The sequence below is a fragment of the Podarcis muralis genome, chromosome 5, assembly GCF_964188315.1.
Source record: "Podarcis muralis chromosome 5, rPodMur119.hap1.1, whole genome shotgun sequence".
NCBI classification, from domain to species: Eukaryota; Metazoa; Chordata; class Lepidosauria; order Squamata; family Lacertidae; genus Podarcis; species Podarcis muralis.
The window spans coordinates 10,749,995-10,771,788 of record NC_135659.1 but is presented as its reverse complement, the minus strand read 5'-3'; the positions used below and the strand labels follow the sequence as shown (position 1 = coordinate 10,771,788).

The 21,794-nt window shown below is 47.2% G+C and overlaps 1 protein-coding gene across 1 annotated transcript in view; it reads right to left on the bottom strand.

Annotated features, from left to right (window-relative positions):
* CACNA1E (calcium voltage-gated channel subunit alpha1 E) overlaps positions 1 to 21,794 on the bottom strand; it is a 471,774-nt gene that overhangs the window by 283,761 nt on the left and 166,219 nt on the right. The window contains exons 4-5 of the mRNA XM_077928105.1: positions 14,368 to 14,474; positions 12,227 to 12,366 (exon numbers count right to left, since the gene is read on the bottom strand). Of these exons, the coding sequence (XP_077784231.1) occupies positions 12,227 to 12,366; positions 14,368 to 14,474 (247 nt within the window). The remainder of the gene's footprint in view (positions 1 to 12,226; positions 12,367 to 14,367; positions 14,475 to 21,794) is intronic.

Genomic DNA, 21,794 nt, shown 5'->3' with positions numbered 1-21,794 from the left:
TACAATAGTTAACTGCATGGCAGAGGAAGGGGGGGGGTGGTTCATGTCACTCCCCCCATGCCTGGGACCCATCAAAAAGGCAGTGCTTTTTTCCAGGGAAGTTTTTAATGTTTGACGTTTTATTATATTTTTACATGTGCTGGGGGCTGCCCAGAGTGGCTGGGGAAACCCAGCCAGATGGGTGGGGTATTATTATTATTATTATTATTATTATTATTATTATTATTATTATGAAGGGGACATGGGTGGCGCTGTGGGTTAAACCACTGTGCTGCTAGGGTTTGCTGATCGAAAGGTTGGCGGTTCGAATCCCCATGACGGGGTGAGCTCCCGTTGCTCGGTCCCTGCTCCTGCCAACATGGCAGTTTGAAATCACGTCAAAGTGCAAGTAGATAAATAGGTACCGCTCCGGCGGGAAGGTAAACGGCGTTTCCGTGTGCTGCGCTGGCTCGCCAGATGCAGCTTTGTCACGCTGGCCACGTGACCCGGAAGTGTCTCCGGACAGCGCTGGCCCCCGGCCTCTTGAGTGAGATGGGCGCACAACCCTAGAGTCTGTCAAGATTGGGCACCCCTAAATGGATCCCAGGGATGCGGGTGGCGCTGTGGGTAAAAGCCTCAGCGCCTAGGGCTTGCCGATCGAAAGGTCGGTGGTTCGAATCCCCGCGGCGGGGTGTGCTCCCATTGCTCGGTCCCAGCGCCTTCCAACCTAGCAGTTCGAAAGCACCCCCGGGTGCAAGTAGATAAATAGGGACCGCTTACTGGCGGGAAGGTAAACGGCGTTTCCGTGTGCTGCGCTGGCTCGCCAGATGCAGCTTTGTCACGCTGGCCACGTGACCCGGAAGTGTCTCCGGACAGCGCTGGCCCCCGGCCTCTTGAGTGAGATGGGCGCACAACCCTAGAGTCTGTCAAGACTGGCCCGTACGGGCAGGGGTACCTTTACCTTTTAAATGGATCCCAGGGACGCGGGTGGCGCTGTGGTCTAAACCATTGAGCCTAGGGCTTGCTGATCTGAAGGTCGGCGGTTCAAATCCCCGTGATGGGATGAGCTCCCGTCGGGTTGTGAAGGTCCCTTATCTGAAACCTTGAAGCACAACTCCTAGTCAGTGCAGGCAATGCCAAGCGAGGTGGACCACGAATCGGATTCTGTGCAAGTCAGCTTTGTCAAAAAAACCTAAGTCAGGTCCATGTCATCTTCTCCACCTGAGAGCCCCATTCCTTCCAGGGCTCACATGCCATTGATGGGAGAGAGGAGAGGCAAACCTGAGCAGACCAGGAAATGTGAATTTTGCCTTTTTACAACAGGCTGGTTTGTCCTCACTGACACATGCCTCTCAATCCTTCACCCAGCACCAGATTTAGGAAAAGTGCAGGAGTTTTGTCCTGCACAGAGTGATGAGCCAAGGGAGTGCAAGGGACGCAGGTGGCGTTGTGGTCTAAACTACAGAGCCTAGGGCTTGCCGATCAGAAGGTTGGCGGTTCAAATCCCCATGACGGGGTGAGCTCCCGTTGCTCGATCCCAGCTCCTGCTAACCTAGCAGTTTGAAAGCTTGTCAAACTTTCTGAAATAATGTGTGAACTGAAACTTAGCTAGCCTTCAATATTCACAATTCTCTGAATTTTGCATTGCAGTGCTCCAGCCCAGTGTGTGAAGAAAAAAAAGCATATGACAGGCTAAACCAGTGTGATTAAAATGCATATGATAGTGAAAATAACATACAAAAATGCATTGCAGTAGGAAAAAACTGCATTGCATTAATGTACGTATCAGCAAAAATTGCATTAAAAATGTGTATACTGGGAGATATTCACACCAAAATGCTGGTGGATTTTCGTGAGGACTTTTTCTTTATTATAACAATAATGATAATGATAGTGATAATGATAATAATTTATTTATACCCCACCCATATGGCTGGGTTTCCCCAGCCACTCTGGGCTGCTTCCAACAAAATATTAAAATAAAATAGCCCGTCAAACATTAAAAACTTCCCTTCAGATGTCTTCTAAAAGTCTGGTAGTTGTTTTTCTCTGACACCTGCTGGGAGGGCGTTCCACAGGGCGGGGGCCACTACCGAGAAGGCCCTCTGCACAAATTGATGTGGAGATGTAGAGGATCATACTTACAAGATTGAAAAAGTGAAAAACTGAGAAAAACCGAAATGGAAGGATTAGCCCACCCCCTTCTTGGAGACCTAAGAAGGATCTGAGCAGACTGCAGCAGGAAACAGGCCAAAGTAGCAGGGCAAGTCTTACTACCTCTGCAACAAACCCCACATCGCATTCGGGTGTCTGAGGTTGGAGCTTTGCAAAGGCTATCTGGTTAACCCCATCTCTGAGCTGAGCTTGGAGCCAGAGGTCTTCTCCTTTCATAGCTTGCTGTCTCAGCCACTCAGCTGCAGATGCAACACAGTCACCCGCAGCTTCTCACAAGTTGAAATATCACAACCCCCATCCTACTCCTTGGGGAACATAAAGAGTCAGGTCCATTCATTCCTCAGATATTGCTCCTGCTGAGACTGAAAGTAAAATATAGTAATTAGCGTCACTATACAAGTAATTAGAATAGTGTCCTATTTCCCACAGATACTGAATGCTATGACTGCACGCATGCTTAATAGGCAACTTTCTATTGTTGATAATTATGCTAATTAGAAACAAATGTTTTTCCCCCATATTTGATCCCACTCAGTGATTGCTAATGGTTCAAGTTTCAAAGTTTTGGTCATTTTTGAGCTGCATACAAAATCAGTTGTGGTTTTTTCCAAGTTACCACAAAGGGGAAATAATAATCCTCCCCCTTTTCTCAAACTCTTCCTTTCACAAATGTAGTTCAAGACATCAAGGTGTTTTTGTTTTTTTTAGTATGGTGACCAGCAGGGTACCGTTTAGAAAGGGAGGGGTGAACACCTGTACTCTGTTTTAGAACAGTGCGTTTATTCCCCATGAACACCTTCACATTTGATTATTATTCAAAATTAAGAAAATTAGGGTGCAATCATAACAGAATTTCTAAAGAGCAGGGAACTTTGGAACAATACACTAGGGAGGGGGAGGTTGTGCATATCAGTTCTGAACAGTGTTTATAAAGGCATTTTGTTCAGAACCTGGCAACGTGAATAAGGTCCATGGAAACAAAAAAAGCAGATTTTTGCATTTCAAAAATTGGTACTCAAATGGCAGCTGATCAGAACTGGAAAGGGGTCACTCTGGAACTCTGCCGCTATCTCAATGTCAGGTACTGAGGAGTGCAAGAGAAGAACAGCACCTGAATGTATTGGGGGCTTTCCTACTGCACAAACTTTTTAATCCATCCCCGCCCCACTTGAAAAATCCCCTCTTGATTTTTGATGCAGAAAATATTTGCAAAATGCACCCAACTCCTGGTTCAACTAAACCTTAATAGATCATAAAACAAGTTGGTAATTAGATGTTTGTGGAAACAAAGTCCTGGTAGAAATAGTTATACAGAAGCCTTGTATCTTCCAGAAATGTCTGTTCCTGGATCTAAAAAAATGTAGTATATACACCGACAACTGGGAAACACTGGCCTGTGAGCGCTCCAGTTGGAGAACAGCCTTTACCAAAGGTGTCATGGACTTTGAAGATGCTTGAACTCAGGATGAAAAGGAGAAACGTGCTAAGAGGAAGGCACGCTTGGCAAACCCTCACCATGATCAATTCCTGCCTGGAAACCTATGTCCCTGTCAGCATGCAGAGAGCCGGGAGGCCAGCTGGCTAGCCCCAGCTGACCCGTCCCCTTCCAGTCTTCCCGCTGCAAAGACCTTCAGCCTCTGCCTGCCGTAAATCAGTGACCCGGGCTTCAAAGCCAGGGTACACTATCAGCAGAGCAAACTGCGCACAAAGAATAGGTGTGAGGCTTGTGGAAGCATACTACAGCTACAGATTTATTAATCATAAATCAGGACAAAGAAACATGTCATCTCTCTCTCTCTCGTCGTCTCAGAGAGAACGGGAAAAGCAAAAGCTATACACAACGGAAGTTCCCAGCAAGCTGTGCTGGAATGTAAACAGACATGTGACATGCAACGGTTCCACATGTCTGCTCCTTAAGGTGGAATGAAAATCTCAACAGTCCCCACTGTGGAAGGGCATGTGGATCCAGAATTGGTCTCGACAGTCACTTACGGACTCACTGTTAAAACCGTGTTCATGGAAGATAATCTTAATCGGCTATGAGGAATCGAAGGAGGAGGAGGAAGTAGAAGAAGAGAAAGAGAAGGAGAAGGAGAAGGAGAAGGAGAAGGAGAAGGAGAAGGAGAAGGAGAAGGAGAAGGAGAAGGAGAAGGAGAAGGAGAAGTAGTTCCTGCCTTCATTTACATAGCCTTGGTTTTCAAAAGCATATGACCTCTGCTATTAGATTAAACACAAGTCTACTGTTACAGAAAGAAGAAGCACCAGTGTCCACCTGCAACAGCACAACCAGACGTCTTCATCTGCCTTCAAATGTGATTTTATAAACATATAAAGTAGTGGGGAAATTCTCCACCAGCGAGCTCAGACATTCCTCAAAGTGAAGTGCCATTTTCAGTTCACTCATCTTCTTTCTTGGGTCCCTTTGCTCCTCTGTCCACCTGACCCCTCATCTTGTGCCCCTTTTTGGTCAACTCAAAACTGCCCGTCCTCAAATGACCTTTCTGCACTGCCCCCTCCAAATTGCATTGCTCAAAGCATGACAGAGGCAGGGGACAGGAGCAAAACGAATGTCAAGAAGGCCCGTGGAGAACAACGGGACCTTATTTGAAGGACTGTTGTTGGAGTAACGGTAGCTGTGAACATCAGAGAGATGAGTGGGCTCCGTGGAAATAAATGCAGGGATTGATTGCAGCAGAGAGGCAGCACTTACCTGACCTCTCACCACCTGCATTGCTGCAGAGAAGGAGGGATGAGATGGTGGCAAGGTACCACTCTTCCTCCTGGTACACTATAGAAGCACAGGTGGCAGGAGGTCAGGTGACCACAGCCACACGCCGCGACAACCATTGCTACTGGATGTGTTAATGGGATGAAAACCTGATGAGATATCGATTGCCCACTCGAATAGCTTTCTATCTTGGCACAGCAAATGGATGGAAGGCCGTCTGGAAATTTTCCTTACAGCTTATTGCACTGTTCCTGTTGGTAGAAAGAGGGTGGTGCTGGGGAGAATCTCACCCTGTCTTGTTAAATACTTAATAACTAAGAGAGGACTTTGGACATCAAGGGGGAAATGAGAAAGTTGGCTTGCTTTCACTTGCTTTGGGGATTCTCATATGCTGCATGTATTTGATGAATCCTTTGAGAATTCCTCCTTCTTCGCCTACAGTATGTTGTTGTTGTTGTTGTTGTTGTTGTTGTTGTTATTATTATTATTATTATTATTATTATTTGAATTTAATTGAATTTATATACCACCCTTTACCTGGAGGTCTCAGGGCAGTTCACAGAACAAGATCAACATAAAAATCGCAATATATATAATCAAAATAAAAACAACAACCCAATAGCACCCCTTCCCCCCACCAGAAAAGAGTCACATTTTAAAAGGGCTGTCAGGGGATTGCCATCGGAATGGGGGAGGGAGGCAGGAGGAGAAAGAGAGCCTCCGGCGCTTCTGAGAAGCAGCTCCTCGTCGGGCAGTGGAGAAACCCACACCTCCAGTGGAGCAGAGGGGGAAGGGGGTAGCTGGGTGGAGGGAAGGCTCAAAGATGCTACGGAGAGCCCAAACGCCTTACCTAGCCTGGCCGGCCAGGAGGCACACACACCGCTTCCGTCGCCTTGCTTGCGCAGAGGGGTGAAACCTAAGGAGGGGAGGCAGAGATTTGGGGTGTCTAAGTTCTTATGTTGGGAGGAAAGCAGGAAGGGGCCACTCCCGGAATCTGCAAGTGACTGAGACAGACATGAGCTTTGGGGTTATGCACTGTAAATAAGGGTAAAGGTAAAGGGACCCCTGACCATTAGGTCCAGTCGTGGCCGACTCTGGGGTTGCGGCGCTCATCTCGCTTTATTGGCCGAGGGAGCCGGCGTGCAGCTTCCGGGTCATGTGGCCAGCATGACTAAGCCGCTTCTGGCGAACCAGAGCAGCGCACGGAAACGCCGTTTACCTTCCCGCCGGAGCGGTAGCTATTTATCTACTTGCACTGGCGTGCTTTCAAACTGCTAGGTTGGCAGGAGTAGTTGGCACTGTAAATAGTTTGCACCAATAAAACCTATAAAAGACAGGTCGGAGTCCTGCCTGGTTACTCGCGAGCAACCACCCCCAGCATCTGAGAAGGGCATAGGATGTCAATCAGATCAGCCAAAGGCCTGGTTAAAAAGGACTGTTTTTGCCTGGCACCTAAAGGTGCATAATGAAGTTGTCTCTATGGTGAGACAGGAAGGCACATGGTTTCAATCCAAGTTGTGAGATTAGGTCTGTACCCAAAGAGCTGAAGAGATTTGGTGTGAGGTGTATGTGTGTGATGCCAAAAGCTAAAAGAAATGCACAAAGGCAGCTTAAAGAAAGGTAATGCTGATTTCTCCCACATACACACAGTGAGGCTTTTGCTGTCTAATAGCAACAAGGTGTAGGAGGTGAGGACAGGTGACCCCACCTAGGCCCGAAGTCACCCCCCCCCCAAAGCAGGCTCAAAGCTTCTCAAAGCTTTTCAAAATCATTTTTCTCAGGAGCTAAAAGGCATTAGCTAAGCATCAGAAACATTTCGCTCTGCTGTAACAAAGGTCGTTTCTCAGGCTATAGTTGACCTTGCCAAACAGTACATTTGACTTGCAACTTTTCCTTCCTTGCCACTAGAGCAAGAGAAAAGTAACACATTTTTGGACACGTTGAACGCAAGGCTCTCACCCCCCCCCCTTTCCTGGGAAGGGTGCCAAAAGTCCACAATAGTCCCAAGACAGCTTTCTGTTCGTGCTCAGAGGAACTCATGGGCAGGACTCTGGAAAAAGGAGGAGAAAGGGGGAGGGAACTGGAAGGGGTATATATACTCTGTGCACATGACTGTGAACCCGTGCATGCTTTTTGTGAGTTATCACACTTGCTCCTTCTACCAGTTCATGGATGGTAGAAATAAAGCTTTTCCTCCGAAACTATTCCTTGAGTGTCTGTTGACTCCCACTTCCCTTTCCCGGGCGCAATATTTTTCCCACCCGAGGGCAAAGCCTCATAAGGCTACAAAGGAACAACCCCTAATACCAAAAAGACAAAAAAGGGAAAAGTCTACAAGGTGTCACACCACATTCAATCTCTTGTGCACAAGCACACAATTGCCACATACAGACCACAGGCGTGCACACACAATTCACATTCTCTTTGCCCAAGTGTATCTTTCCCTCTCTCACAAACGGTAATCCACAGGAATTTTTCGGGGGGGGGGGGGAGTCCAAGGAGGAGGAGGGTAAAACACTGGAAGGTCAGAGCAAGTTGTTTTCTTGCACAAAAAGAGAGAAGAATGGTAGCGAAGTTTACTTGGGGAAAAAAGGAAGAAAGCAAGCTGGGAATCTGGTTCATCCCAGGGGCACTAAAGAACGTCTCACAGCCACCAACTGTCAACAGCAGGTCAGCCATTAAACACCCGGGGTCAGTTAAGTTAACGTCACTCAAAGAAACTAAAGCAGCTTGGGCAGAGTGATCACAGCGACTCTTCCCAGCAGGTCTTGCCTAAATGTGGCAGGTTCCTGCCTTTTCCCAGTTCTCTCTAAGTCTCCTTCCTCACCCCCAGGTCCGTCCCAAGGAACCTAAGACTTATTTGCCTTGCCTGCCTCTGCTTTTTGTGTTCTGGGAGACTGGGGAGGGGAGCTGGTCACAGCAGGAGGGGAAGACTCCCTGGCTTCTTCAGCAGACTGCCTGATCTCTGCAGCCTCTACTTCTGCCTCTGATATTGTAGTGCTCTCTGCCACAGGCTCTTCCTGCTCACTAACACTGATTACCTCTTCAGCTGCCGACACCTCCTCCTCCCTGGTTTCTCCCTCTGACCACTCATCATCCTGCCACCACTACCACTCTCCTGGCTCTGAGCTGTCTTCCCCTAGGGTGGTGCCTCCCAGCCAGTCCATCACACCAACCATGTCACCCATGGGCGCCAGGCTGGCAGCCAGTGGAGTCAGTTATTATCAAGACATTTAACGATGGGATGCATTTATCCCCGTTTTGCTTTTACGATGCAATTTGTATTTTTATGTATGTTTAAAAGTGCTGTTTCTCATAGTTAAAAGCGTCCTCCTGAGTTCATTTCCCACCAGTGAAAATTCCTTTGGAAAAGCACTGGGACTGAAACAGGCTGTGCAAAAACAGCAGAGGAACAAACAAGCAGGTCCAGATTAACCTGCATGCCAAAAATATTATAGATCAGGAAACAGTAGCAAAACAGGTATCACTAAGATATCTACACTGCAGCAGCAAATGGTACAGATTGCAATTGCTAGTACAACCTTAAGTACAGGTAAAGGCAAAGGGACCCCTGACCCCAGTCGTGACCGACTCTGGGGTTGTGGCGCTCATCTCGCTTTATTGGCCGAGGAAGCCGGCGTACAGCTTCCGGGTCATGTGGCCAGCATGACTAAGCCACTTCTGGCGAACCAGAGCAGCGCACAGAAACGCCATTTACCTTCCCACCGAAGCAGTATCTATTTATCTACTTACACTTTGAGGTGCTTTCAAACTGCTAGGTTGGCAGGAGCAGGGACCGAGCAACGGGAGCACACCCCATCACGGGGATTCGAACTGCCGACCTTCTGATCGTCAAGTCCTAGGCTCTGTGGTTTAACCACAGCGCCACCCACATCCCCGTACAACCTTAGGTTTGGCCCAAATGCTGCCACAATATCATACTCTTGGTGTCTCGAAGTCTTCCAGAGCACAAGCAGTTGCCCAGACTGATCCAAACACCTTGTCCACATCCTCGAACCTTACTAGCTGAAATCCATCCAACATAAAAGAACTAGACAGTGCTCTGGATACCTTCTGAAATTCATCTGCTGGAACAATGCAGTCAAGGTCCCAGTGCATGCAAGAAATTGTATCCTCAAAATTCTTTGCAAACAAGTCGCAGTGAGCTACCATCAATTCTACTGCCTCCGTTGGGCCAGGCTGTATAAGGGCCTTTACTACCCTGAAAGCTGTGCGAGATGGCATAGTGAAGATGGCAATGCAGGCAGCAAAGTATGCCTTCTTTGCTGCATTCACCGCCATGAAGTAGGCTTGATGATGAGCTCTCACCAGTGTTTGATGCATTTGACTGGTGTTTCCCCCCACCTGTGTCCAAGCTATCTTCTAGCTCAGTGATGGCCAAACTTGGCCCTCCAGCTGTTTTTCGACTACAACTCCCATCACCCCTAGCTAACAGGACCAGTGGTCAGGGATGATGGGAATTGTAGTCCCAAAACAGCTGGGGGACCGAGTTTGGCCATCACTGTTCTAGCTTGTCTCATTGCCTTAACCTCTGGAGTACACCAAGGAGCCAAGCAGGTGCCACAAAAGCAGCAGAGGGCACTCAGGAGTGATCATATCAATGGATCAGGCCATTCAGATGTTCCAGAGGTCAGCCAGGGCTTTAATAGGAGTGCTAGTCATAGCAGCCAGAAAATCCCCCAGAATTGTCTGGAAACCCATTAGCCTCCATGGGCAGAGCATCCTAATCGGTCCCATGCCTCTTCAGAGGGGAAAGGATGCTGGAAGCCTGGATCTCAACAGAAAGCGATCTGTTCATTACAAGGGACTGATGTCAACATCCCCTACTTTCAGATCACCCTCTTCCTGCCCAGTTGAGAAAACAAGGTTCAGAGTGTGACCTGCCACATGCGTTGGCCCAATGACCTGTTGAGACAGACTCATGGTCATCATGGCAGCCATGAAGTCCAGAGCCAGTCACCTCGGTATGGATGTTGAGGTCCCCCAGAACCAACAATGTGAATCTTCAACCAGCTCTGCAGGCAGGAAGACTGTCAGCAACAAGGCAGGCGGTAAACCAGCCAAATCAACCGTCCCCATTTCCCAGTGCTAGGAACACACATCTTTCATAATACAAGTGTTGGATTAGTGACCCAACCCACAGATGTGGATGCATACACCAGGGCACGGAGTGCCAGACATCTCAGAACAGGACCTCCAGCATACAGCATGTTGGCACCAACAACACAGTAGAGCATCTCTGCAGAAGGAGTTGCTGAGAGCATCGTGCTGTGCAGAGGGAGCTCTGCAAGTCCCCCTCCTCAAGTGGCCAAGAAGCCAGTGCTGCTTCCTCTGACTTTTTACAATTCCTGCCATTTGCTCTGAGCAACCAGCCTTCTAGGTTCCAACTCTTTCCTCTCTAGTAGCCCTGGAATCAAGATTACTTGCTTGCCTCTGGCTCATCTGTTCCTCCACAGCAGTAGCAGCTGCTTCAAGACTCTGACCTTTAGTCTCTGCTGTTTCCTTCTGGGCGTCACCTGGCTGGTGACTGGTTGCATCTTGACCGTGAGACTCTGATTCTGTCACAGCTCAGGAAGGCAATTCTCAATAGATTCAGGATGTCCTTGGCCGCAGGCATGCAACTGTATTAGAATTTTGTGTGCTGAAAAGACGGCCGTGGGTGGGTGGGTGCTGAGTTCGGAAAGTTTGACAGCAACTAATAAACAACGCAGCACAGACTCTCTAATACAGAAAAGCTGCCATCTGGCCCTGAATGCATCCTCAATATTGAGCATTATTTCACCACAATCAAACTAGATAGGCACCTCTTAATGCAATTACATAAGCTTGGTAAAATTCAGCTAAGTTCCTTCCCTACCAAAGTGAAAGTTAAAACAAGCAAAAGTATTGCATTGTAATATGAGTCATCCCTCTAAATTACAATTTCTTTGTCATTATATTCTTACATTCCTGTTCCCCCTTTCTTGTACAACAGGACCCAAGATGGTGTTCATATGGTTCCTGGTCAGACGCCCATCCAGGCCCTGATCACACTCAGACCTGCTTAGCTTCAGTAAAGTGGTGTCCTCGTGTGCCTTCAGACCCATGCCCTGGAACTAGGACTGTCTATACTGGTGGTGGGATTCACCCACTCCCTTTCCCTTTCAACACAGTTAATTGCCTGCTGCTTCAGTCACTTTCCGTAATTCGAAGTTAGGGGACTGGAGGAGCACGGCTTGGTTACCTTGGCTGACCTATCATGGGCAGTATCTCCATAGCAACACCTTGTTGTTTTCTGAAGGTACTGAAGCTAGAGGGACAAACAATACTCGCATACTAAAGCGGAGGACAAAGCATCTCCTCCTCCTCCTCCAGGCAGACAGGTGAGGAAAAGGGGAGCGGAGAGAACTGCCATCACTAGTAGAAGAATATACACACACAAACATACTCATACACACAATACAGTTAGAAGCCATCGATATATGATGAACATGTCAAAACATAAAGCAGCCGTACGATGAGTCAGAGCATTGGTCCTTCTACCCCGGTATTGTCTATTGTGACTAATAACAGCTCTCAATTTCACAACCATGAGCTTTCGAACGAAGGCATGAGATTGCACAAACAGAACCCCTTTGTTTTTCTTGAAATAAAAACAGCTTGGGAAGGGGTCATTTTTGAAGCTGAGAAGCAGGGAAGGGAAGGGACCACATACGTTGGAACCCTGTGGTGATTAGTTGGCTTGAGGGTTGATTTATTAATTATTATTATTATTTTACTTTATTTATTTCATTTGTATCCAACCTTTCCTTCTCACGTAGCTGAAATTGGTGTGCCTGGTTCTCCCACTCCTCACTTAACCCCCACAACAACCCTGTGGGGTAGGTTAGGTTGAGAGGCAGTGACTGATCCGAGGTACCCCAGTGAGTTTCATAGCCGAGTGGGGATTCGAACCCTGGCCTCTCAGGTCCTGGTTGGACCCTCTAGCCACTACAACACACTGGCACAGAAGAATGAAACACATCTCCTCCCTTCCCTATTCCAGACGTACGCCATCTGGATTTGCTTTTGCTTTAAGATGCCATTTTCACACACACCCTGACATGCTCCCAAGCAAAATCCATCGGCTGAATTCAGATGGCCACCTTCAGAGCTGAGCAGCAGCAACAGCTTTCACTAAAGAATGAGAACTGCACCAGGTTGGTAGTAGAGGACATTTTCTTCCCCTTTCCAGGGGGAGGAAGCAGAAGAGCTGCCCTCTACCCTGCAAGCTCAAAATATATGTCACAAGACTCTACTCCATCCACCATCACGCAGCCTCCAGGAATGTAGAGAAGAACTTACCCGCTCAGGACCACAATGAAATCCATGACATTCCATCCATTCCGTAAGTAGGAGCCCTTGTGGAAAACGAACCCCAAAGCGACTATTTTAATGCCAGCTTCAAAGCAAAAGATCCCAATGAAATAAGGTTCTGTCTTCTCCTACAGGAAGGGAACAAATTAGCAGGTCAGAGAAGGAAATCGACAAGTATTATACCCTGCCTACATGTTGGAAAATATCTGGTTGCTTCTTGATGCCAGACGCTCGGTAGGCTTACTCAGAAACAAGCCCCACTGAGCTTAGTACATCTTACTGCTCAATGCTTGCTTCACATCTCATGGACTTAATCCAGACAATGTTTGCTGTCCCCAAGTCCCGTTAAATCAAATTTAACTAGCCCCACTGATTTTGCAGGGCTTTCCTTGGAGCAGAGTCCACATTCCAGGTCCAGAGAATTACACACCAGTGCTAGGACCAAATGTTTCAAGCATTAAGCCTAACTCACTTTCCCCCAAAATGGAAGCTCTCTCAGTAGCCTGCCCTCTCTCCCCAAAGACAATAAGTTTGGAAAAGTGGGACTAAGCAATGGAGAGCAAGGTTCACCACACCTCTTTTTAACTAGGTCTAACTTCTGAGAAGGTCTGGGCCTAGTTCAAAAAGAGAGGGGGCTAGTGAACTGGAGGAGTTTGTTCCTTAGCAACCCCCCAATTCCAGCTGTCGCTGCTACTGACCCCTAAAGCTGCTTGAAAAGAACTCTTTTAAGTGGAAACTCTAAACAAGAGAGAAACCAGGCAAACAGTCTGACTCAAATATGGGAATAGTTCTTTCTAAGCCACCTACGGGTCAGTTCTCAGTGAACTGGTTATCTACGTACATGCAATATATTCTTCCAGAAAGAGATGTTCAACCAACAGCTCAGGGTTTGTGAGTCTTTCATTATAAAGGCATGGATATTGACATGTGAGAAGATCCCACTGACCTGTGGACTTATGTTTCCCTTAAACATGCAGTTTGTACGACCAGTCTGGCATTGGAGCCAACTCCTAGGGGCTGAGGTCCCTTCAGACTCCCCAATAAAATATTAGAAGGGGCCAGGGCACCCAAAGTTGATGGGCATTGTCATTCAAATGGTGTGTGTGTGTGCTACGTCTTGTGATGTATTATGTGGGGTGAGGCTTACCTGCCCTCCCGCCCCCCCCGCCCCCCCAATATTTATTCAAGTTGGTACCCCTGCAGCCTGGGAACCAGGAGTGAAACTTTATTTCACAAGCTCCTGTGCTACTCTGATGGTATCTATGCATGCATATTAATAGATTTTGAAACATGGCATGCTTCAGCTGACCACCTGCAGTATTATTTTATACCCCGGAATCCAATCTTTTCTTTTTTTAGTTCTTTCTACGCTTCTAGGAATATATGGAACTCCCTTCCCTGTCTTCTCATTCTGACAACAATTTTTCTTTTCCAATTTATTGTTAGATTCACTCTAAATACTTTACCTGAGTAGAAACCTTCAAACTCACCTCAAACTTCAAATTTCTTCGAAAGCGGAGGTGTAATTCAAAAGCAACGCTACTCACCTCCACATTCTTCAACTCCTCACACCCTCCAAGCTCCCGGGGTATTTAAATAAATGAAGCACTGTTCTAGTGACCCAGAAGTTTCGCACATGTGCTACCATTTTCCGGTGCCTCATAGCCAACAAAGTGGCAAGTTAGCCCTGGACTAAATCACAGCTGGGATAACAACCATCTATCAAGTTTGCATCTCACCCAAAGAATGGCAGTTACTGGGTATCTGCTAAATTGAGTGAATAAATAAATAAATATAATAGGAGTGCCTTTTGTTGATTAGGTGCCCTGGGCTAATGTTCTGTTCATTCAATGGAGAGACTAGACCTGGAAACACAAATGTCCTTGATCTATAGAAACACCAGTCCCAGCCCTTGTTGAAAGACTGAGAAGCTATTTCTGAACCATTATAACACTGAAGCCCTGAGGTACATCCTATTAGGTTTTCCTGCTGGGTATCAGAGTTTCCTTTGGCACTCAAGATACCCGTCACCCTTGAGACTGAAGGTTTACAATGGTAAAACTGACTTGAATCTACATCCAAGAGAATCCATAAGAACCAACCCCCACTCCCCCCCAAAGTCAACTTACTAATCTCCGAGACATAGGTGTCTTGTCGTCTTCAGGAAGGTGCTGTTCCAGGGCCAGAACGATGCAGTTTGCGATGATGGTTGCCAGAATCATGTATTCAAAAGGAGTGCATGAAAGGGTTAAGGAATACACAGAGAAAAAACAGAAGCATGACAAGATTCTAGTTTCGCTGCCTTCCTTTCTCAATCACCCGGCCAACCCTTTTGTCACTACATCCATGGCTGTTCAATGAACCTTCGCAAATCTCACATACAATAGGAAGTTAAGCCTTCAATTTTTCTGGGCAGTACCATGAAGCATCCTGATAAGGCTATTTGGAAGTGACAGGAGTGATGGAGGAAAGAGCCGAGTATATTGACAGTTGTCTCTCTCTCTACTGATACGAGTTCCTTCTTATTAACAAGCAACCTCAGCAGTTTCAAGTTCTGCTGGAAAGCCAGCGTCGTCCAGCAGGAAAAAGTGGAATCACCCGGGTTCAAATCCTTAAAGGTAAAGGTAAAGGGACCCCTGACCATTAGGTCCAGTCGTGACCGACTCTGGGGTTGCGATGCTCATCTCGCTTTATTGGCCGAGGGAGCCAGCGTACAGCTTCCGGGTCATGTGGCCAGCATGACTAAGCCACTTCTGGCGAACCAGAGCAATGCACGGAAACGCTGTTTACCTTCCCGCCAGAGTGGTACCTATTTATCTACTTGCATTTTGAAGCTCTTTCGAACTGCTAGGTTGGCAGGAGCAGGGACCGAGCAATGGGAGCTCACCCCATCGCGGGGATTCGAACCGCTGACCTTCTGATCGGCAAGTCCTAGGCTCTGTGGTTTAACCCACAGCGCCACCCGTGTCCTGTGTTCAAGTCCTTACTCAGCCCCAAAGTTCACAGAATTGTTGTGAGGATAAAATAGGGTAATTCCAAGCATTCAGCCTGGAAATCCTTGGAGGAAGAGTGGAATAAAACATCAGGGAATGAGTTTTAGCAAAGATCTAGACTGCATTTTTAAAAGATTTTTCTACAGAAAAGGTGTATAATAATCTCCTTTTGTGGTGGCCCCAGGGCAACTGCATCAATCTCTCTAAGCCATTCTGTGACATAAAAAACAGCGAGTCAGACCTGGCTCATTGCCATCTGAAGAACAGCACCAGTCTGCAGTCACATTCATCCCATGCTGATGCCATGCAAGGGTTTTTTTTTGCATTAAACTAAGTGCTCCAACATGGGCAACTGAAAAGACTAATCTGTCACCTTCTGCTCTTGGCAGCTCAATTGTTGCTTGGGGGTGGGCAGGAAGGGAAGTTGTCTCTGTGAAAAGTGCTTTAGAAAGCTGCAAAATATGATTATTATTGTTGCTGTTATTAATATTACCTGCTGCAGAGTTCCACTCCTGACTGGCTGCGTAGGAGGAGATTGACTTTAAAGTGGCTTTAAAGAGTTGTCAAGGTCATTAATGCAAGGATAAACCAATTTCACAAACAATTAATGCTTCAAGTCCAAAGGGGCAGCTTCTGACCTCCTCCAACCCTTCCGCTCTTTCCGTAAGTCTGCATTAGGGCGCATTCCCCGTCCACCCCAAGTCCAATCTTGCACATATTTTGATTTCCACCCCTCCTCTTGTTACACAGTCAACACAGCACTTTAACAATCTTCAAGACTATGCCAGTTCAGATTTGTTTCTTGGACTGGGCATTCCCTGTTGGCACTCATTCAGTACCATGGCAGACATGTACAGGAGACATGGCATATTCATGGCAGTACAAGTGTCTGGATACACAGCAGCAAAACATTAGGAGAGAGAGAGAGAGAGAGAGAGAGAGAGAGAGAGAGAGAGAGAGAGAGAAGGTCCACTCAGCATCAAGGGGACCATGTGTGAGGTGCTCAGCACCATGGCCATCTCTAAGGACCACACTGGAGCCCTCAGCAGCCATACTCACATCTCAAGCCAGGGAGTGTCTTCTCCTCCAGCCTAGGGTCACCAAGAATAGAATAGAATTTATTATTTATACCCCACCCATCTGGCTGGGTTTCCCCAGCCACTCGGGCCGCTTCCAACAAAGTATTAAAAGACAGTGGTCTGTTAAACATTAAAAGCTTCCCTAAAGAGGGCTGACTTCAGATGTCTAATAAAAATCTGGTAGTTGTTCTTCTCTTTGAAATCTGGTGGGATGGCGTTCAACAGGGCGGGTGCCACTACCGAGAAGGCCCTCTGCCTGGTTCCCTGTAACTTGGCTTCTTGCAGTGAGGGAAGGCCCTCAGTGCTGGACCTCAGTGTCCGGGAAGAACGATAGGGGTGGAGACGCTCCTTCAGGTATACTGGACCGAGGCTATTTAGGGCTTTGAAGGTCAGCACCAACACTTTGAATTGTGCTTGGAAACGTACTGGGAGCCAATGTAGGTCTTTCAAGACCAGTGTTATGTGGGCTCAGCGGCTGCTCCCAGTCACCAGTCTAGCTGCCGCATTCTGGATTAGTTGTAGTTTCCGGGTCACCTTCAAAGGTAGCCCCACATAGAGCGCATTGCACCAAGGCAATTTGCAAGAGCTGGAGAGGTCGAGGGCATTGGGAACTGAAGTGTAGCAGGCAGAAAGTACTGCTTTATCGACCAGGCAGCCAAAGACAGAAGGCAAAGCCACTGCTATTCATACAAGTTCTGGTCAATCCAGAGGTCTCATGTGGCCATGGACTGGTTGGACGCAGAGGAATGGTGGAACGAACAGCTGGGGAAACACCAAGGGAAGAAGGCACAGATTCTGGGGTGGTGCTGGCACTGTTAGAATTCCTGATCTATGATTGCAGTCATGAGATTTTTGTCTTTCATATGATGGTATATGTTTTGACTCCACAGTGTGGGAAGTGACGGAGACAGGATGCTTGTATTACTGTGTTCTGTGAAGTGGGACTATTGTCCTTTGTTTTTTCTCTTTGCTGTTTGATGCTGGAGAGAGAGGGAGCCATGTTGCAGTGCTCCATGTGTGTTTATATGTAAATAAAGTAGATTAGCCAAAATGCTGAGTTGCTGAGGTCTGTCACGCAACTGCACAAACTCTGCGGATCCCTAAGTGTGCCGATGTTGGTTGGCATTGGTTGCTGTGATGTTCAGGCTGAAGAAAGCTTATGAAGCTCCCGAACGATCAACCAGGAGGGAGGGAACATGCCAGTCGGGCATGTGTCTCTGCCAGGGTCCTACTCAAGTTAGGCTGAACTCCTGACAGGCACAACAATGGGTAGTCAGATGGAGAAGAGGGGGAAGACTGAGAAGAGAAGGTGTTGCAAGCTGAAGTGGTAGCAGGGCTTAGTGAGTTGGGAGAGACTGTGGCAGAGAGAAGTCAAGAAGTAGAAGCAGGAGAATGGGACGAGGGAAGTTGAGAGCCAGAGAAGGAGGGCAAGGTTGCAATCTACACCTCTCAGCCATATGGAAGAGCACTGAGCCTAAAAATCAAGCATTTAACAAAATTGTGACTCCCAGATTGATAATTGCCAGAAGTCCTGCCTCAACATTAATTGAGGCTTACCGAAAAAGGTCCACCCCAATTACTGCTTTTAAAATCCTACCTTCCAAAACTGCTTTAAAAAAAAGGTTGTTGAGGCTTCTGGTTACACCCCCACCTCCCTGCTACTACAGGTGCAAATCACAGAAGGTGGATGGATTTGACAGTCAGTCTACTACAACCTTCTGATTTTGGACCGCGTAAAAATCAACATATAATTATTCTTTCACTAACATTTTGGGAAGGGGAAGTGTTGACTTCCTAATTATTAAAAGCAGATAGAAGCACAGGGCCCAGATCCCTTGATTCCTAGCACCAGCATTTAACAAGTCCAACGTATGAAGGAATAATTCTCACTGGCTATGTCTGGCTGATTGCCCAGCAGAATGAATACAGCAAGCCTGCAACTTACGTGCATTTAACTTGTGTGCATTCAATTCGAATAAAAAGTAAAAAGGGAGCATAAATGGGGGGGGGGGGGCGTTCCAGGAAAAATGGCTTTGGCAATCCCACCTACCATTGAACCCAGTGTCCTTTGACTATAAACGATTTTGGCTTTAGGCGTGATGCCTGGGACGTAATCCCCACATAAACTAAGAGCGTACTGTACTGCACACCCAAAAATCAATCAAACCAGAAAAATCCCCCGAATCCTCCATTGCCTTTAAAAACTCTTGGCAATCAAAACACTATTGTCATGAATTTATAAGTAACAATCGGACACAGCTAGATTAGGATTGCTTCCTCCTGTGAAACAACCCCCCCAAACACACACACACACACACACACACACACACACACACACACACACCTGGTGATGGGAAGCAGAAAAAATAGAATCTTAGTCACAATATAATTTGGGGGCAGAGAATCATGAGGCTTCAGAAACAATGGGAAACCAAGAAAGCTAAATCCCCTCTTCTTGCTAGAGAGGCGCGTCCTCAATGCCTCTGTGCACCAGAAGCAAAATAAGTCTGTGACTCAATTGCTGAAGAGACAGGACTTATGAACCCTGCCAACAACCTCCAGCTGGTGACAAATAGGACCTGTTGCACTCACTTGTTCCAATTGCATATTTTTCTGTGGCTTTCAAAACCATTGACTGCGAAGTGCTGGCGACACAAGGGGGAACTTGACAGGCTTTCGTGGGACCACATCAAATCGCCTATTTGATGGCAGATGTTTGCCACCATCCTAACCTTCATGGAACCCTGGATGTAAAAACCAAAGTAATGTTTTATTTGAATGTCCCCCCCCCCCCAAACTACCATCTAAGGCAGGCATAGGCAAACTCGGCCCTCCAGATGTTTTGGGACTACAACTCCCATCATCCCTAGCTAGCAAGACCAGTGGTCAGAGAGCAGAGAAGGAATACATCATACCAATACAACATGTAAAGGTAAAGGGTCCCCTGACCATTAGGTCCAGTCGTTGAGGACTCTGGGGTTGCGGCGCTCATCTCGCTTTATTGGCCGAGGGAGCCGGCGTACAGCTTCCGGGTCATGTGGACAGCAGCTCATGGAAACGCCGTTTACCTTCCCGCCGGAGCAGTACCTATTTATCTACTTGCACTTTGACGTGCTTTCGAACTGCTAGGTTGGCAGGAGCAGGGACCGAGCAACAGGAACTCACCCCGTCGCGGGGATTCGAACCGCCGACCTTCTGATCGGCAAGTCCTAGGCTCTGTGGTTTAACCCACAGCGCCACCCGCGTCCCTCAATACAACATGTAGTCGGTTCATGATATTAACTGGGGGGAAAGGCCATCACTCAAGCAGCCTGCTTTTCCTGCGCAAACCAGCATTTTTGCTTGTCATAATACAGGCTTGAAACAAAGATCAAGCCAATTTCCGGCATCAGAGAAGATGACGGTCATTATGGATGATTCAAGGCTGAACATTTTCTCGGTGCCCTGCATTACTTGCTAAGTAGCAGTAGCTGCAAGTCCACAGTGTGCTGTTTCCCCTGTCCCTCCCGCCCTCAATGAAAGCAATACGAACATTGGCACATCACTTATCAGGGAGCCAGCGCTGACTGGTTATATTCCCATTGCGCAGCAGACACATCTGTAATGACAGGGTCAAAACTGGCCTGAGCCTTGGCATCCTGTTAATAGTGCATTGTCAAAGGTGTCTATGTGTCACAGAATTATTGAGTTGGAAGGGACCCCAGGGGTCATCTAGTGCAACCCCCTGCAAAGCAGGAATCTCAACTAGATCACACAAGATGGATGGCCATCCAGCCGTGTTACGCTGTTACCTATTATGTGGACGACCTGCATGAACCAGCTACAGTGGTGCCTCGCAAGACGAAATTAATCCATTCCGCGAGTCTCTTCGTCTTGCGGTTTTTTCGTCTTGCGAAGCACGGCTATTAGCGGCTTAGCGGCTTTAAGAAAAAGGAAACAAACTCGCAAGAACTCGCAAGACGTTTCATCTTGCGAAGCAAGCCCATAGGGAAATTCGTCTTGCGGAACGACTCAAAAAACGGAAAACTCTTTCGTCTAGCGAGTTTTTCGTCTTGCGAGGCATTCGTCTTGCGGGGCACCACTGTATTTGCAGGAGTGAGCCTGCTGTAGTTATAGGGGCACCCCAAGATCTGACTTGACTCAACTTTGCACTAAAGATAGTGCATTAGTTAAAGTTGTCCAGCTATCCAAGTATTTTTCCCAGAAGACTTCTCTATCCCATGCAAGATGATCTAAACTAACTGTTGGCATTCGTGGTATACGTATTTCTTCTTCTTTCTTTGGTGATCACTCGTAGCCGAATAATAATAATAATAATAATAATAATAATAATAATAATAAATTTTATTTATAAATTTTATAAATCTCCCTCCCCAGCCAAGACCGGGCTCAGGGCAGCTAACACCAGATATAAAACAATTGATTGAAATACAACTTAAAAAACAAGATTAAAATGCAACATTAAAATGCAGCCTCATTTCAGCAGAAATTCAAAAACTTTTGGGGGGATGAAAACGTCAAGTCTTCACCAAGGCTAACTATCCAGACTGGTCCTACATGGGCCAGAAAAAAGCCAGGGAAGTCCCCAAGTAGGAGCTCCATCACAGAAGGAGAAAGGAAAAAGGAAAGAGGGGAAGGGGATCAAGTTGATTCCAAGCCAAAAGCCAGGTGGAACAACTCTGTCTTACAGGCCCTGCGGAGTAAGATTGTCTTCCATAAACACGGTTTTACCGATGAGTCCGTAAGTGACTGTGGAGGCCATTTCTGGATCCACACGTCCTTCCACAGTGGGGACATTGGGTTCCGGGCAGGAGTTGATCACAGTGAGGGTTTGCCAAGTGTGCCTTCCTCTTAGCACATGTCTTCCTTTCGTTCTGAGTTCGAGTGTCCTCAAAGCCCATGACACCTTTGGTAAAGGCTGTTCTCCAACTGGAGCACTCTCAGGCCAGTGTTTCCCAGGTGTCAGTGTTTATACTGCATTTTTTAAAATTTGCCTTGAGACATTATTTAAGCCTCTTTTGTTGACCACCAGCATTACGCTTTCCATTTTTAAGTATTTAACCTGGTACCTGTGATGGGATAATGAGCTGCTTGTGCGTAAAATGCAAGTCCCTCAGAGTTTGATCAGGTTCTCAAACCTCTGCCTGTGACGGAGCCCCTCCGGCATGGCTGCGTCAGTCGCTAGCAGAGTCCGAAAGTGGTTGCTTTCGGAATCTCTTCCAACATAAAAGCTCCTTAACGGAAACACGTCTTCTGGACTCTCTGCGTGACAGTTTCCGGCGAGGAGTGGGTGTCCCTATAGGAGGTCCTGAGACCTCCCCACTGTTTTCGCTGGAAGCGTCTCTGAGCCATCCCTCCGACTCACTTTCCCTTGGAGTTCCTTCTCTCCCCCTACTGGTTCCCTCTTCAGCTGCTACGTCTCTCTCAACCTCAGTGAGCCTTTCCACCTCCTGTCCTTCCGATGGCAGTTCCCTGACAGTACCT